A 13395-nucleotide genomic window follows, 5' to 3' on the forward strand; every position below is an offset into this window, starting at 1 on the left:
AAGGCGACAACAGTTGTTTTCATTGGATATAAACCTTGGAATTTGTGTTAGAAAAGTCTTCGCCAACTCTGTTTATTTCAAGATCATATGAGTATTCATTTTCAGTCAAGCCTCATAGATGTTAGACAACTTCTCAGTGGTCGCGCACAAAAAAGGGGTAGAGTAACACAACCTTGGAATTCTATTTCTTCCGGTCTATATCAAATACAAATCCCTACTTATATCCCTCTAACACCAGTAACCCAGCCCATTTCAATGCATATATTATCATATCTCATCACGTGCCGTCCCCTATTTGTGTACCCCTTTTCCCTTCGCTTCCCCACAATTACTCCGTCATAGCATTCCTCTTAGCGCTCGCCTCGGCCGTCAACATTAAGCTCTTGGGCGCATCCTCGCGGGGCATGTATAGCTCCACGAACCTCAAGCCCTTGCGTTCGTTGAAGTCTTTCTCGGTAAGTAGGGCCTCGAGCTCCCCGCGCGTCTTGACGACGTACGACTTGGCCGTCTCCTCCGTGGCACCGAACGCGGCAGGAACGTCCTTGTACCGCCAGGTGGCGACGTCGTTGTATTCCTCGTTCATGCCGTGGATGTACCGCTCGATTGTGTACCCGTCGTTGCAGATGACGAATAGAATAACGTCCAGCTTGTGTCGGATCATAGTGCTGACTTCCTGGGCTGTCAATTGGAAACTACCATCACCCTCGAATAATATTGTCCGTCGTGCATTCTCTACGCCGCTTTCGTCTTGGGCAGCTAGTGCGGCGCCTTGGCATGCGCCGACAGCCCATCCGATGCTACCCCACAGTGTCTGGTTCAGCGCCGTGACGCCGGCCGGGAACCGGGTTTCCCAGATGCCGAAGTTAGCTGTGCCGGTCTCGGTCACTACAATATCGTTGGGGCGGAGGAATCGGTCCACACGTCCCCAGAGCCATTCTTGGGTGATGACGGCTGCGGCGTCTGTCTGTGTCTCGGGCTCTATGAATTTGGGTGGGGGTAGGACTTTGATTTGCGACAGGTCGAGTCTATCGACGACCTTACGTAGCACGCCCTTCATGCGGATGCCGGGGTATTCTGAGTATCTCACGATACAGTGATCGCTGTGAAGGTCGATTGACTGAAGTTGAGAGAGTCGGTAAGAGAAACCAGCTGTGTTGAAATCGCTCTTCATGGAACCGATGGAAATAACTAGATCTGACCCTTCTACCATATCCTTGACGGCAGGACTAGAAGCAGTGCCAGCGTACACACCGCCGAAGCTGGGATGTGTCTCGTTGATCGCACCCTTGCCCATGGGCGTGACGAAGACAGGTAATTGAGTCTTTTCGATCAAATCGTGTACCTCTGGTAACACACGATGTCGGATAGCACAAGCGTCGACGAGAACGACAGGTCGCTTCGCGGCGTGTAGGTACTTAAGCACTACATCAACCACGTAATCCTCCCGGTCGACATGGTTACAGGGTTCGTTAAGGTCAATCTCGGTCTCGAGGCGTTCTCCTTCGATCTTCTTCTCAACCATATCGGTGGGGAACATGATGTAAACAGGCCTGCTCTTGGAATAACACTCGCGCAGAACGTGGTCGATTTGAGTTGCGATTTCGGCCGGATCGTTGAGCTTGACGACGGCACACGAGATACCGGCACTCATGTTGGCGAAAGCATTGAAATCGCCATTTCCTAGGGTGTGATGCAATAACAAGCCGCTGCGCTGAGAAATGGTAGATGGGCAGCCCACAATGTGCACGATGGGGACGTGCTCACTGTAGGCTCCCGCAAGACCGTTGATGGCGGATAACTCGCCTACACCAAAAGTGGTGATGATAGCGCCGATACCGTTCACCCGGGCATAGCCATCTGCGGCATAAGCGGCATTCAGCTCATTACAGTTTCCGACCCATTTTAAGCCGGCCTTGGGTAAGTAATCGAGAGCGACAAGGTTAAAATCGCCGGGAAGACCGTGGACAGAGCGAATACCAATCTGGCGGAGCCTCGTAAAGAGATACTCGGCTACGTCGACCGGCTTTTTGAGATTTTTCGTCCGGATATCCACAGTAGTGGGCATTGTGGATTTCTGAGGTTTAGTAAGGTGAGGAGATGTGGAGATATCTATCGTATAAAGTGAGGGATAATTAGATTCAGGTAGATAGAACGAATCTATTGATAGTGTAAGTGGCGGCTTCCAAAACTCAAAGCTTGGTTACACAACACTAGATTGTGGTGAATGACGTTGATTGAAGTCTGATTGACTACTAGATAAGTAGAATAGAACGCTAGACAAAGAAGTGTCTAATGGGGGAGTAGGTTCAGCTAATAAATATATCTCTGTAGTCGCCGGCTTCGCACCCCAACACGTGGGATACGAAGCCCAGGAAGCAGTGCATTCTCAAAATCGTAAGGTCGATATTCCCATCGCCTGTTACAGTGGACCGTGGCGCATTTTCGGCGTCTCGCGATGATCAGGCGATGATGTAATAGATTTGAAGGTATTCTTTCCTTTAGAATATGCATCGAACCCGGTAGACTAGTTGTCACTCTAAATTGACTTTCGCTTAAGATCTTAAGATACAATAAGTCATAACTCAATTCAGTCATCATACAATTCACTTCACATCTTCATGAATATTACTCGAATCTTACCTACCTAGCTGCCTAGTACCTAACAATTCAAGCCCTCCAGAGCTGAGAAGTCTCCATTATACAGCACGCCAATCGGCCGCCCCCGAGTTACTTTGACTAGCCGGCTAGCTCTGGACCGCCGGTCTGGAACGACCCAGTATAATGCTGCGCATTAAGATTTGACCAAGATACCCAGACTGCCAGATCATTCGGGTCAACCGGTCATAACAACCCAGATGTCAAATCTCATGATTCCAATACATATTTATGAGCGGTGAAGCTATCTCTAATATCTAATTCTGAAACATCATTTATGCGGTCGTTAGTCATCTCTCGTGACAAAGATACTATAGTACATTAGATAAGTAGTACAGGACTAACTTCATCCATCGCGAATCAGCCGCAATTTCTGAAGTTGCACAATCGTCATCCGTTTGCGGAGAGGAAGGGGGGGAGAGTTGCGAGGAGTCGGCGTCAGCAGGCAGATCAGATTCCTGGACCCGAATCGAAATCGTTCTCTCGCTCGTTTATCTCAGCCACAACGTCCATCTTTCCAGCCAGTCCGCCATCTCTCTTCCCACTTAGAGCAGTCGAACTTATCTTTACCCAACTTCACGTTGACCGCATTATGCGCCTCGCACAACCACTTGCCGAAATCGTCGCGACTGCCAACCTGGATTTGCTCTTTCTGCATGTAGTTCTGAAAATCCTCGGCGCATACCCAGCATGGATACAGTCTTGAGAAGATTCCCATGAAGGTCTTGAGGTCAGATTGCTGGGTAACGCTAGGTTGTTTAGGGTATGTTGCCGCGATGGAATGTAACAGTGTCCATGTACTTCGACCTAATGTCTCGACGTCGGCGGGGCAGTCGTCCGGAGTAGCGGGCGTTGCAAACGTAGAGGCAGCGAGGGCGCCAGCCCCAACACCGGCAGCAGCGCTTGTTGCGGCGCTACTGCCTGACTTGAGCGAGGATTTTGTCATTTGTGCCCACGATGCGAAGTCTTTCTTTGATGTGCATGATCGACAACTGTGTGAAACTTGGGTTACTAAGAGCCCGCATAATGCAATCCTCCAGTTAGGTGCAGGACAAAGATACTACTCACGGCTTACCATCCTTTCCTATTACGACACCTTTAGGTAGCTGGTTGGGCTGCGATTCTCCCGTATCCACGGCCATTCTGGCGTTATGACCGGTGGAGAATGGTAGCAAAGAAAAAAAAATCAACGCGAAAAGCTCACGATAGCTTGCGACAGATCGAAAGGTGCTAGGTAAGAGAATAAAATTAGCAAGAAGCGGATTTGTCAGTTGCGGCGGAAAGCGAGTCCCGGCGCCGGCCGGTAACGCCACCACGCTAAACACGGCCCGAAAGAGAGCCACATTTTATATGCTTAGGTAGGTACCTAGGTACGCATACTTACTAGGAGGTACAGTATTCAAAGATGTAATAATTCAATATTTTTGAATATGAATCAACTTAGAACAGACTCATTCACTATTAGAAGGTATTTTGGAGTTTATGTATTTCTATCAGAAAAAGCACTAGGTAACTAATCTATGTAGGCATCATACCCGATACAAGATAATACAAGGTGTAGCTCATAGCGTTGGTCAGAAAAAAAAACTGTAATTCATGCGCCCAGCACGTCGGAACCGTTATCGATAAAGCTTGGAAATCTTGGCGCCCCTCGATACTTGTCATAGCTCCAATTATTACAATCGCTATCATCTCACTCAGCACGAAGAACTGATGTTCTCTCGATATTGAGTGGGAACAGTATCAATCGATGTTATCTCGATTGGTACCGCCTGGTTAAGATGACTTCAGGTTCGGAAAGAGTTCCAGTATTTCTCCTCAAAACGAAATCAACACCTACAGATGGATACGAGGATATTTTCACTACCCCGCGACACAATTTCAACTTCGAACCCACCTTCGTTCCCGTGCTACAGCATAGATTCGAAGATGATGGGATGCAACAATGTGAGAAATTACTACGAGACAAGCGGATTAATAAAAACTTGGATGGCGCTTATGGTGGCCTCATCTTCACATCACAGAGGGCCGTAGAGGCATTCGCCAAGTTAGTCGATGAATACAAAGGTTCGAGGTCACCGGATGTCCGGGGATAGCCCAATCTCTAACTTGTAAGCAACCCAGGCGATGAAAGTTGGCCTCACCTCCAAGATATACCTATCTATAGCGTCGGCCCTGCTACGACTCGAGCACTTAAAGCCATTCCGCAGACCCCGCCACTCCAGATATTTGGAGAGCACACCGGAAACGGCGATGCGCTTGCGCAATTCATTCTCGAACACTATGGCGAATGGTATAAAGACCGGTCGACCAAACCTTCACTACTCTTCTTAGTTGGTGAGCAGAGACGAGACATCATACCAAACACACTGATGGACGAGAACCTACCGAATAATCAGCGAATCCCAGTAACAGAGATCGTGGTGTACGGTACGGGTGTCATGGAATCTTTCTCTAAAGACTTCGACGACGTGCTACAGAAGACAATAACCCGCCAATCGAGATGGGTAGTAGTCTTCTCGCCAACAGGCTGCGATAGCCTACTCAAGGGATTAGGCATGTTGAACGACGAGACCGGCAAAGTTGCCAAGAGAGCCCAAGGAGAACCGGCGACGTATATTGCTACGATTGGACCTACAACGCGGAACTATCTCAAACGGACGTTCGACTACGAACCAGATGTGTGTTCCGGAAAGCCGAGCCCCGAAGGAGTGTGGCAAGGTATAACCGACTTTATAAAAGGTTTAACATAGTCGATTCAGCGTTCGTCTTATAATATATTTTCAGATGTATTTTACATATAGGCATTGGCCTTGTAGTTTATATACGATGTATAAAGATGAATGTGTAGGAATTGCATGGGATATCCTTGACCTTGACTTTCGAGTTGTACCTATCTACATCCTGTGTATCCTCAAAATGTCCGGGAACACCCGTCTTACTCATTCAGATTTCACCTGTAGAGAAAAATAGCTAATAGAGTCTACCGTGAAAGTATAAATGAAACTCTGTGAGCTAAAGGTTAGGTAATAAGGCTAAGGAAAGGGCTATAGCCATAACTGAACCTTGGACCTTGGAAGCTCTGGTGGGGAACAACTATATCGATCAGGTAACGAATTGGATTCCAAGGTTCAGTGGCATGAGTTTACCTAATGCCCAGGTAATTCTTCAGTCCTTGTCCTTTCCTAACTCTTTTTCTCTATCTATTCACATACTTATTTGCCTGCCTACTTATACATTATTAATCCCAATCACCTTTTTTCGTCGTCACATCGCATAAAAAGAAATCGTCGTCGAAACCCTCATTCTTTTATTATTATTTTGATGACACATAACATACCTACATATGGATACCCTGCAACTTGCAACCTTCAACCCCACCACCGCCTAATTGATACACCATTCACCAAGACTATCGTCAGACTACGTCACATTCATGTTTTCACCTTACAACACACCCTCCTAGGCACCTTAGCTTACCTACCTTTCTAGAAGAAGTGGTAGGTAGGTTAATCTAGATTTAAATCCACTTCTCCAATTCCGAGTTACTATCTAGTAGTCTAGGTACTGCTAGCTAGCACTGCACCTGGCTGTAGCAATCATCTACTTCTATACCGCTAGATCGACGCACACGACCACGATCACGCGCGCCACCCCACGATACCTAGCTCCATTCTATTCATCCCAACTACTACCGACCATGAGTAGTACCCGACAGGAAAATAACTTAATAGACTTCTCGCCGCCCTCCTCCGGCACCTCTACTCCCGTCAACCGTCTTTCTCAATCCTATCCTCAATCACATCCACAGCCGCGATCCCCTCCATATAGCTCGAGTACCGGCGGTGGGAGTGGCGGGAGCTATATCGGATCTGCCGTCCTCGGTCTCTGGCGTCGCTTCTCCGCGGCCGAAACGCCCGGCTCGCCACCGCCCCACGGCTCCTCACAGTTCTATCACGCGACCTCAGAACCAGCTTCCATATCGGGCGATGGGATTAACGGTCCATTCATCCCTCCCTCCAGACCTCCAGGCCGATCAGCATCGCCGCGTGGGCTCCCATCCCTTGAGCCATTGAACCTGCGCGGATACCGGGTCGACACTGAGGCGGACGAGCGGCTCCTGGCGCGTGGCGTGGCAGAGGAAATCCGGACATTTCTACCAGAGCGACTGAAGATCGCCGAGGATTGGAGGCTTGTCTATAGCTTATACCAGGATGGAAGTTCGCTGGCGACACTGTATAAGCTTTGCGATGAGTATCGCGGGCGGCGGGTCGGGTTTGTGCTTGTTGTACGAGATGGAAAGGATGGGGTGAGTATCTACTATCTATTTAATTTTAACTATCTATCGACATGTTTGGAGGATATTTAAAGGCCAGATATACGAATTGGGTTGCTAATTATATTTATCGCAGACTTTCGGCGCATACCTAACAGAAGCACCACATCCAGCACCCTCTTACTACGGCACAGGGGAATGCTTTCTCTGGCGAGCCAGTCTCCACGCGCCTCTCCCGCCTCCCCCCTCCGCCGATACCAGCAACATAAACTTCCGAACCACGACGATAGCATCGCCTACATCTTCCATCCCTTCTAACGATACCCAATCCGCAAGCCAACAACAGAAAACTCTAGCTCCTGGCTTAACCGATCCAGCCACTAATAAACTAGCACAACCAGCCACTCAGAGCATCAGATTCCAAAACTTCGCGTACACGGGCGCCAACGATTACTGCATCTTCTGCGAGACCAAATTCCTCTCCGTCGGAGGAGGCGGCGGAGGGACCTACGGTTTATGGTTGAACGATGGGCTAAGCAGGGGCCACAGCGCCCCGTGCGATACTTTCTCCAACCAACCCCTCAGCGATGAGGGGGAGAAGTTCGATGTATTGGGAGTAGAACTATGGGTTGTAGGGAGCGGGTAAGAGCCGTCTATTACAACATGCTCTTATGTCGGTTTTGGTTAGGATTTGACTTAGGGATGAGCAGGTATGTACTGACTGACTGACGATTTGTAAGAATGAGAGGCACGTGTCTATATGGAGATCATGGTGTTTCGTCAAGTCAGACGGACTGCTTCTCCTGCTAATCTGATACATGGATGAGAATCTCATAGCAGCTTGGGTGAATCCAAATCAATTGTTTTGTATGGCCTGAGAAGAATGACTTATACGAGGTGGTCAATCATACTTCGTGGAAGGGGCAGAGGGGGTAATTTGGTTTGGTTGGGTAATCAATCATCCGTATCTCAGCTTCGATGAGCTGGCGCTCATGGAGTAGGATGGTAAGGGTGGGATACAAATGCTTAATATTCATAGCAACGCCACTCTGAAGCCTCCCGGTTAAAGGCAAAGAGGCAAGAGTGAAAGGGGAATATATAGTATATACACCCGCAAAGCTAGCCCATTCTCCTAACTCAATTCTAAGACTCATAAGTAAAGCTTTTCGTTCCGACGATTTCCTAGGTATTTTCAGTAAAATCGCTGTATCATCTGAAAAGATGGCTGGAAGAGATTGAATGATGTGTTTAGAGATGAATATTCACTATCAAGTTTCAGTCTGACAGTATCATAAGTTCATGATATATACAACCAGCAATACGTTCAAGTGATCCGTATTCTCTATCATAAAACAGACTCATTATTACTGTGACTTAATCATCAACATTCACCCACGTCGAACCACATCACGTAAGCACCATGGACTAAAAGACAGGAGAAAAAAGTTCGTGTTTACTACCAGCAAGCGTAGAGAACAAAATGAAAAGGCTGGGAGAGAAGACAAGATAGATATCCATATCCATCCAAGCTCTCCCGAGTAAAGTCAAATCATGCCATGATGCCATCAATGTCAAATCCTGTGCGCAACAGCGTGGGTCAGGGCCCATCAAGATCTCTCGTCCCCTCAAGATTCCACCTCCCCGAGTAAACTAAACTACTCCCTCGTATGAATCCTCCAAAGGATGATCTCATACCTCCATTCGTATGATTTGGTCGAGGATCTTCAAGACCATTGCCTAGCATCACCTGATATATTAAATCCAGGGACCAACTCTAGCCTTGCGAACGTCGTGCATTACTGCTAACTGTGGTCGTCACTGACTCCGTGGCGTTAGATCGGTGTGTGAGGGACTGCATGAGATGCGTCAAGTTGGCCCAGATTCCCGGTTTCTGAGAAAATCCTCGGTTCTACCGCATGATCTCCTGATAGATGAGCTGCTTCAGTTGTTCTTTGCTAAGGTTGTCCTTATGCTTATCGAAGTCGAAGAACTCTTCGGGAATCGGAGGTGCCGTGGGCTCGTCCTCCGGGTCGTGGTAAGGTTCAAGATAGGGGTGCTTCAAAGCTTCCTCCACAGTTATACGCTTCACGGGGTTAAAGGCCAGTAGTTTCTCAAGCAGATCGAGGGCGAGGTCGGAAGTCTTAGGGAAGAGAGTTCGGAATGGAACCTTCTTCTTGAAGGGCAAGGAGCGGATATACTCGCGAGCTCGGCGAGATTTGATTCCGTAGTAATCCTCCATCGTAGGCGTTCCCAAGACATCCAAAATCAATGTTAACTGGTGGTGATCTAAATCTTCGTTAGCAACTGGATTGCCTCACGGGTCACAATGGTAAATCACGTACAGTCCTTTCCGGGGAACAGTGGCTTGCCGCTTAACATCTCAGCGAGAATGCAGCCAACGGACCAGACGTCAATTGCCTTTGTGTATTCCTTAAATGTCAACATAATCTCGGGGGCACGATACCAACGAGTGGCAACATATTCAGTCATGAATCCTGAGTTATCTTCTTGAGACGCGGCCGATCGTGCAAGACCAAAATCACACACTTTCAGATCGCAGTTGGCGTTCAACAGAAGATTGCTGGGCTTTAGATCTCGGTGGAGCACATTCGCAGAGTGCATCGCCTTCAAAGCTCGCAGCGTCTGGTAGATGAAGTACTGGCAGTGGTCGTCAGATAAGTCCTGGGTGCGGATGACTCTGTGCATATCCGTCTCCATGAGCTCCTGTAGGATAATAATATTAGCAATTGGCCCAATCTGCAAACACCAATCTTCATTCATACCTGAATTAGGTACACTTCATTAAATGTCTCGTAGTTACGCGGCTTCTGGATGTCGAGGATGGAGATAATGTTCTCGTGGTTGAAATATCGGAGAAGCTTCATCTCTCGGAGGGTTCTCAGACAGAACATGGAATGATCGAACGGGGTGATTTTCTTGATAGCGACCTTCTGGCCCGACGGCTTGTGTATCGCCGAGCTGAACATGGTCAATTAGCAACCCGACTCAAAACGAAGTATGAAGCTGCACGGAAACTTACCAGACAACACCATAAGCACCTTCTCCAACAACATCCTGGATATCGTACTGCTCACTAACATTGAACGAGATCTTTCGGGATCCGGCCGGATTAGGGGGGTTTGATCGCGACATGGTGTGTTATGTCGACCAAGGATAGGAGACAAATTGAGTTCAAATCAAGACCAAGAACAGAACGAAGCCCAAGAATCTACAGATTCTAACTCCTAAGGTCTCCGGAACGGGTATAATAAAGTCCCGTCAGGGCAATAAGAGAGTCGATATAGGTAATCTCGGCTCGCCAAGGAAACCAAACCCGTGTGCGCTCCACACAGCGGAGTGCAACACGAAAATATTGAATGCGGCGACTACTGTTCTCAGGTATCGAAATTAGAGTCGGACTTGTCCGGAGCGCGAAGTTATCAAGTCCGACTTGTCAGATTGTATGTTGGCAAAGTAGACAAGATCGTCGCAAAAAAAAGGATTTGGGCGCGCTTTATTGAGATTTCGCGACTTTCGTTCTTTGAGGTTGGCGAGCCGAAGACCACAACTTCTTTATGCTCGTCGAACCCAGCTTAGTGCGTCCAAGTTGCGGGTATCTAGTCGAAGCTATTAGGATTTAGTATATTAGCTAAGAGTTCTGTGTAAGAACAAAGATGACGACGACGATGACAACGACGACAATAACAACAGCCAATGACACTGTGGTAGAGGAAGAGAACGACAGCTGATCTTTCCGAGGTGTAGATCGTATAACGCCGAAGGGGATATGTGATATGATTCCCAGGTCCGTGCAAGCTTGGGCTACAGGAACGCTCTCTCGCCTGAAGTTGCTGAAGTTGCTGTTTAAGTCGGCCGATGTAGCTGTTGTAAAGGGGACAAAATACCGGATACGAAGAAGCTCGCGTAGGATTGATAATCATTAAGAAAAATGAGGCGAAGTGCACTACAAGCTCTAGAATGCTCGAGTCCCCATATCCCCAGCTCGAACAGGCGTGAGGTCAAAGAGTGCATGTAGCTGTAACGCTGTGTTACAAAACTTCAGACGCTCCGTAGATTCTCTCGGCCCGGCGAGGGTGGAGGACAGGGTATTGAAGATGTGCGCCAACACGAATAACGGGGCTCTTAACCACAGCCAGATGGCGCACGACAGACTCAAGACCGAATAACGCAGCAGACTTGGATGATTTTGGTACAGTGGCAAAAAGAAAAAAAAGAAAAGAAAAAATAATAATAAACAGGACTCTTCTCTTACCTTTGGACTACCAAATAGTCGACACAACCAGCGGAAGGTAGAAATAGTATGATTAGGTGCGAATTTGAATTATTGAGGTCGAGACAAGAACAAGTTGAGCCCCGCCTTCAGATGGAGGTACCGAGGGACTTGAGATATTCGCGATTTATTGGCGGGAGGGTCGTGCTCAGGTACCAAGCATGGAAAAAAGAAATCCGTTCCGTTCACCTCAGCAATATCTTATATACCCAAGTACAATGTAGGTATGATATGACGAGCTGAACCGGAGTCGAGTCGGTTTAGTTGAAAATGAAATAATAAGACGAAACAAGGACCAAATGCTGTGGAGGTAAATTTTGAAAAGGATGTATGTGCGATGGGGAGGGGGAGGAAGATGTCAAAGAGCTCGACGGGCTCGAACCGAAAAAAAAGAGTAGAGCTCTCTGTTTCTGTTGCAACGACAGTGGATAAAACCCCCCTCAGGCCCCTATGTATGGGTCAAGTCTGTTAAATCGAATCGAATCGAGTAGGGAGTAGGGAGTAGGAGTCCGCCTTGTGTGGAACCGTCAATAATGCGACGGCGACAAGACGCTAGAACTTTTTAAACATGCACCGGGTAGCCGGGTACAAACCGAAGACTAGATCGAACGGGGAACGGGGAATGGGGAATTGGAAATGGATAATAGAAATGGAAATGGAAAATGGATAGTAAATCCGTAGTAACAAGTGGGAATAGTCAAATAGTCGAATAGGTAGTAGAAATAGGAAAACGAAGACGAAGAAGAAGGGATCAAACTATTAAACGACTTAGAAAAGGAACGGTTAGGTATTAAAATGTGTGAAACAAGGGTCGTGCAAATTCACAAGATCAATTGGACAGTCATGGTCCTTCTCTTTTTTTTTTCTTCTTCCTCTTAATATTCTAACTCTCATCTAACCTAATTAACTCACTAAAAAACCACTCTTTCAGATACTAGCTCCGGGTATTTCTCCACGTGGGATCTAAAATCAGTTGGCTCGTTATAAGATTGGGCAAGTGAAATCGATTTTATGAGAAAAAAGGGAAGGGAGTTGCCGCCTTTCAGATTGACAGTATGGGTACGGCAAAGGTCAGGCAGTGTGTTTTAAGTTTGACTCGAGATGGGACGGTGAAGTGTGATGGAATTGGAAAGGGGAGGGGAGGGGTAAGAGCTAGGAGAATTGATAGGAGAGACGGTGGGGTCGGAGGGGTAAAGGGATCAACCTTGGATGTACCCATGTATGGGTATACATAGTACAAAACCAATACTTCTCAAATACTTTTCGTGGGGTCTCTTGTCTATCTGAGGAACTTTTTCTTTGCATTGCATTAGGCGCCTCATCCAAGTATTGCTGTTACCATTTCCGTTCCTGTCACCTGCATACAAGTACCAAATCATATACGTTAGATTGAAGCTTACCTACATGTAGAACCGAACCGATGAAACGGCACCGATCTAACTTCTCAAACTCTAACTAACTTCAATTGTTCAATGTTATACATACTTTCGTACATAGTGCACAGTAAAGAAACCCCTTATCTCTATCACGGGCGCTTCCATTTTGCTTCTTAGTTTCTAACATTCATTTACTAGAACAGGTTGAGTCAAATTCAAATCAACCGCAAGGTTCTCGTCTATCTGTAACCGCCCGAGCAACGCAACCAGAAATACAAGAATACCCTCGTGCTCTGATAGACTGCGAGATACGTCTGGTGGTCCAATCATACCCCGGCCTAAGCGCCGCACACCGCAGGTGGGCGCGTGTGTTTTGAAATCTTCCGGCACTCTCCCCTGGTTCGTTTCATGACTGGTCGATCCAGATGTGACCAGGGATTCGACCAGGGATTCAAGGAGCTCTCGGCACTGGATGCCTCTCGGCCACTTACTTAAGAATATGAATATGAATATCAACACGCAGTATCCCACAGCATCCTTCCCGTCATATGAAGGATCAATAGAGTCTGCCGTGATCTTATGAATGGCTTAGATATAGTTTCGGCTTTGCTAAAGGCGCCGAGGCGCCTAGAATGTGGCTATGATGGTCATATATCCGCTACGTCATCCAATACCCAGATTATCGGGACAGGTTAAAATATTTGAGTGGTTGACATCGCTTTGAAGGAATCATAATCGCTGCATGTCTCAGCTTTACCTGCCATGCTAGGCCTATCTGGTTGGTTCTACCGTTGAAC

The 13395-nt window shown here is 47.4% G+C and overlaps 5 protein-coding genes across 5 annotated transcripts; 2 read left to right on the forward strand and 3 right to left on the reverse strand.

The window, feature by feature from the left end:
* Positions 1 to 4: 4 nt before the first annotated feature.
* Positions 5 to 2364, reverse strand: GGS22DRAFT_173855 (pyruvate decarboxylase). Its single transcript, XM_047962996.1, has one exon. The coding sequence runs from the start codon at positions 2063 to 2065 to the stop codon at positions 329 to 331; it is 1737 nt and encodes a 578-aa protein (XP_047814796.1). The 5' UTR covers positions 2066 to 2364; the 3' UTR covers positions 5 to 328.
* A 212-nt stretch (positions 2365 to 2576) lies between these two features.
* Positions 2577 to 3911, reverse strand: GGS22DRAFT_173856 (FAD-linked sulfhydryl oxidase ALR). Its single transcript, XM_047962997.1, has 2 exons — positions 3724 to 3911; positions 2577 to 3647 (listed from the first exon to the last, which is right to left on the reverse strand). Exons 1-2 carry the CDS (start codon positions 3795 to 3797, stop codon positions 3152 to 3154), a joined length of 570 nt encoding a protein of 189 aa, XP_047814797.1. The 5' UTR covers positions 3798 to 3911; the 3' UTR covers positions 2577 to 3151.
* Positions 3912 to 4346: 435 nt separating this feature from the next.
* On the forward strand, positions 4347 to 5592 carry GGS22DRAFT_173858 (tetrapyrrole biosynthesis, uroporphyrinogen III synthase). The gene is made up of 2 exons (XM_047962998.1): positions 4347 to 4722; positions 4780 to 5592. Exons 1-2 carry the CDS (start codon positions 4437 to 4439, stop codon positions 5406 to 5408), a joined length of 915 nt encoding a protein of 304 aa, XP_047814798.1. The 5' UTR covers positions 4347 to 4436; the 3' UTR covers positions 5409 to 5592.
* A 79-nt stretch (positions 5593 to 5671) lies between these two features.
* On the forward strand, positions 5672 to 8083 carry GGS22DRAFT_173859 (TLD-domain-containing protein). Its single transcript, XM_047962999.1, has 2 exons — positions 5672 to 6964; positions 7068 to 8083. The coding sequence occupies exons 1-2, from the start codon at positions 6356 to 6358 to the stop codon at positions 7575 to 7577; spliced, it is 1119 nt and encodes a 372-aa protein (XP_047814799.1). The 5' UTR covers positions 5672 to 6355; the 3' UTR covers positions 7578 to 8083.
* Positions 8084 to 8689: 606 nt separating this feature from the next.
* On the reverse strand, positions 8690 to 10340 carry GGS22DRAFT_78338 (kinase-like domain-containing protein). Its single transcript, XM_047968090.1, has 4 exons — positions 9972 to 10340; positions 9715 to 9910; positions 9274 to 9655; positions 8690 to 9217 (listed from the first exon to the last, which is right to left on the reverse strand). Exons 1-4 carry the CDS (start codon positions 10082 to 10084, stop codon positions 8841 to 8843), a joined length of 1068 nt encoding a protein of 355 aa, XP_047814800.1. The 5' UTR covers positions 10085 to 10340; the 3' UTR covers positions 8690 to 8840.
* Between the last annotated feature and the right edge of the window lie 3055 nt (positions 10341 to 13395).

The sequence above is a fragment of the Annulohypoxylon maeteangense genome, assembly GCF_022496945.1.
Source record: "Annulohypoxylon maeteangense strain CBS 123835 unplaced genomic scaffold GGS22scaffold_22, whole genome shotgun sequence".
NCBI classification, from domain to species: domain Eukaryota; kingdom Fungi; phylum Ascomycota; class Sordariomycetes; order Xylariales; family Hypoxylaceae; genus Annulohypoxylon; species Annulohypoxylon maeteangense.

Bases quoted from the DNA above. Each gene is read 5' to 3' on its own strand.
- GGS22DRAFT_78338 (XM_047968090.1), bottom strand. From the start codon at position 10,084: ATGTCGCGATCAAACCCCCCTAATCCGGCCGGATCCCGAAAGATCTCG. The intron at 9,911-9,971 runs GTAAGTTTCCGT...GACCATGTTCAG, and splicing joins GGTGCTTATGGTGTTGTCTG to CTCGGCGATACACAAGCCGT. The intron at 9,218-9,273 runs GTACGTGATTTA...ACGAAGATTTAG, and splicing joins ACTGTTCCCCGGAAAGGACT to ATCACCACCAGTTAACATTG.
- GGS22DRAFT_173855 (XM_047962996.1), bottom strand. From the start codon at position 2,065: ATGCCCACTACTGTGGATATCCGGACGAAAAATCTCAAAAAGCCGGTC.
- GGS22DRAFT_173856 (XM_047962997.1), bottom strand. From the start codon at position 3,797: ATGGCCGTGGATACGGGAGAATCGCAGCCCAACCAGCTACCTAAAGGT. The intron at 3,648-3,723 runs GTGAGTAGTATC...AGTTTCACACAG, and splicing joins ATAGGAAAGGATGGTAAGCC to TTGTCGATCATGCACATCAA.
- GGS22DRAFT_173859 (XM_047962999.1), top strand. From the start codon at position 6,356: ATGAGTAGTACCCGACAGGAAAATAACTTAATAGACTTCTCGCCGCCC. The intron at 6,965-7,067 runs GTGAGTATCTAC...TATTTATCGCAG, and splicing joins TACGAGATGGAAAGGATGGG to ACTTTCGGCGCATACCTAAC.
- GGS22DRAFT_173858 (XM_047962998.1), top strand. From the start codon at position 4,437: ATGACTTCAGGTTCGGAAAGAGTTCCAGTATTTCTCCTCAAAACGAAA. The intron at 4,723-4,779 runs GTTCGAGGTCAC...TAAGCAACCCAG, and splicing joins GTTAGTCGATGAATACAAAG to GCGATGAAAGTTGGCCTCAC.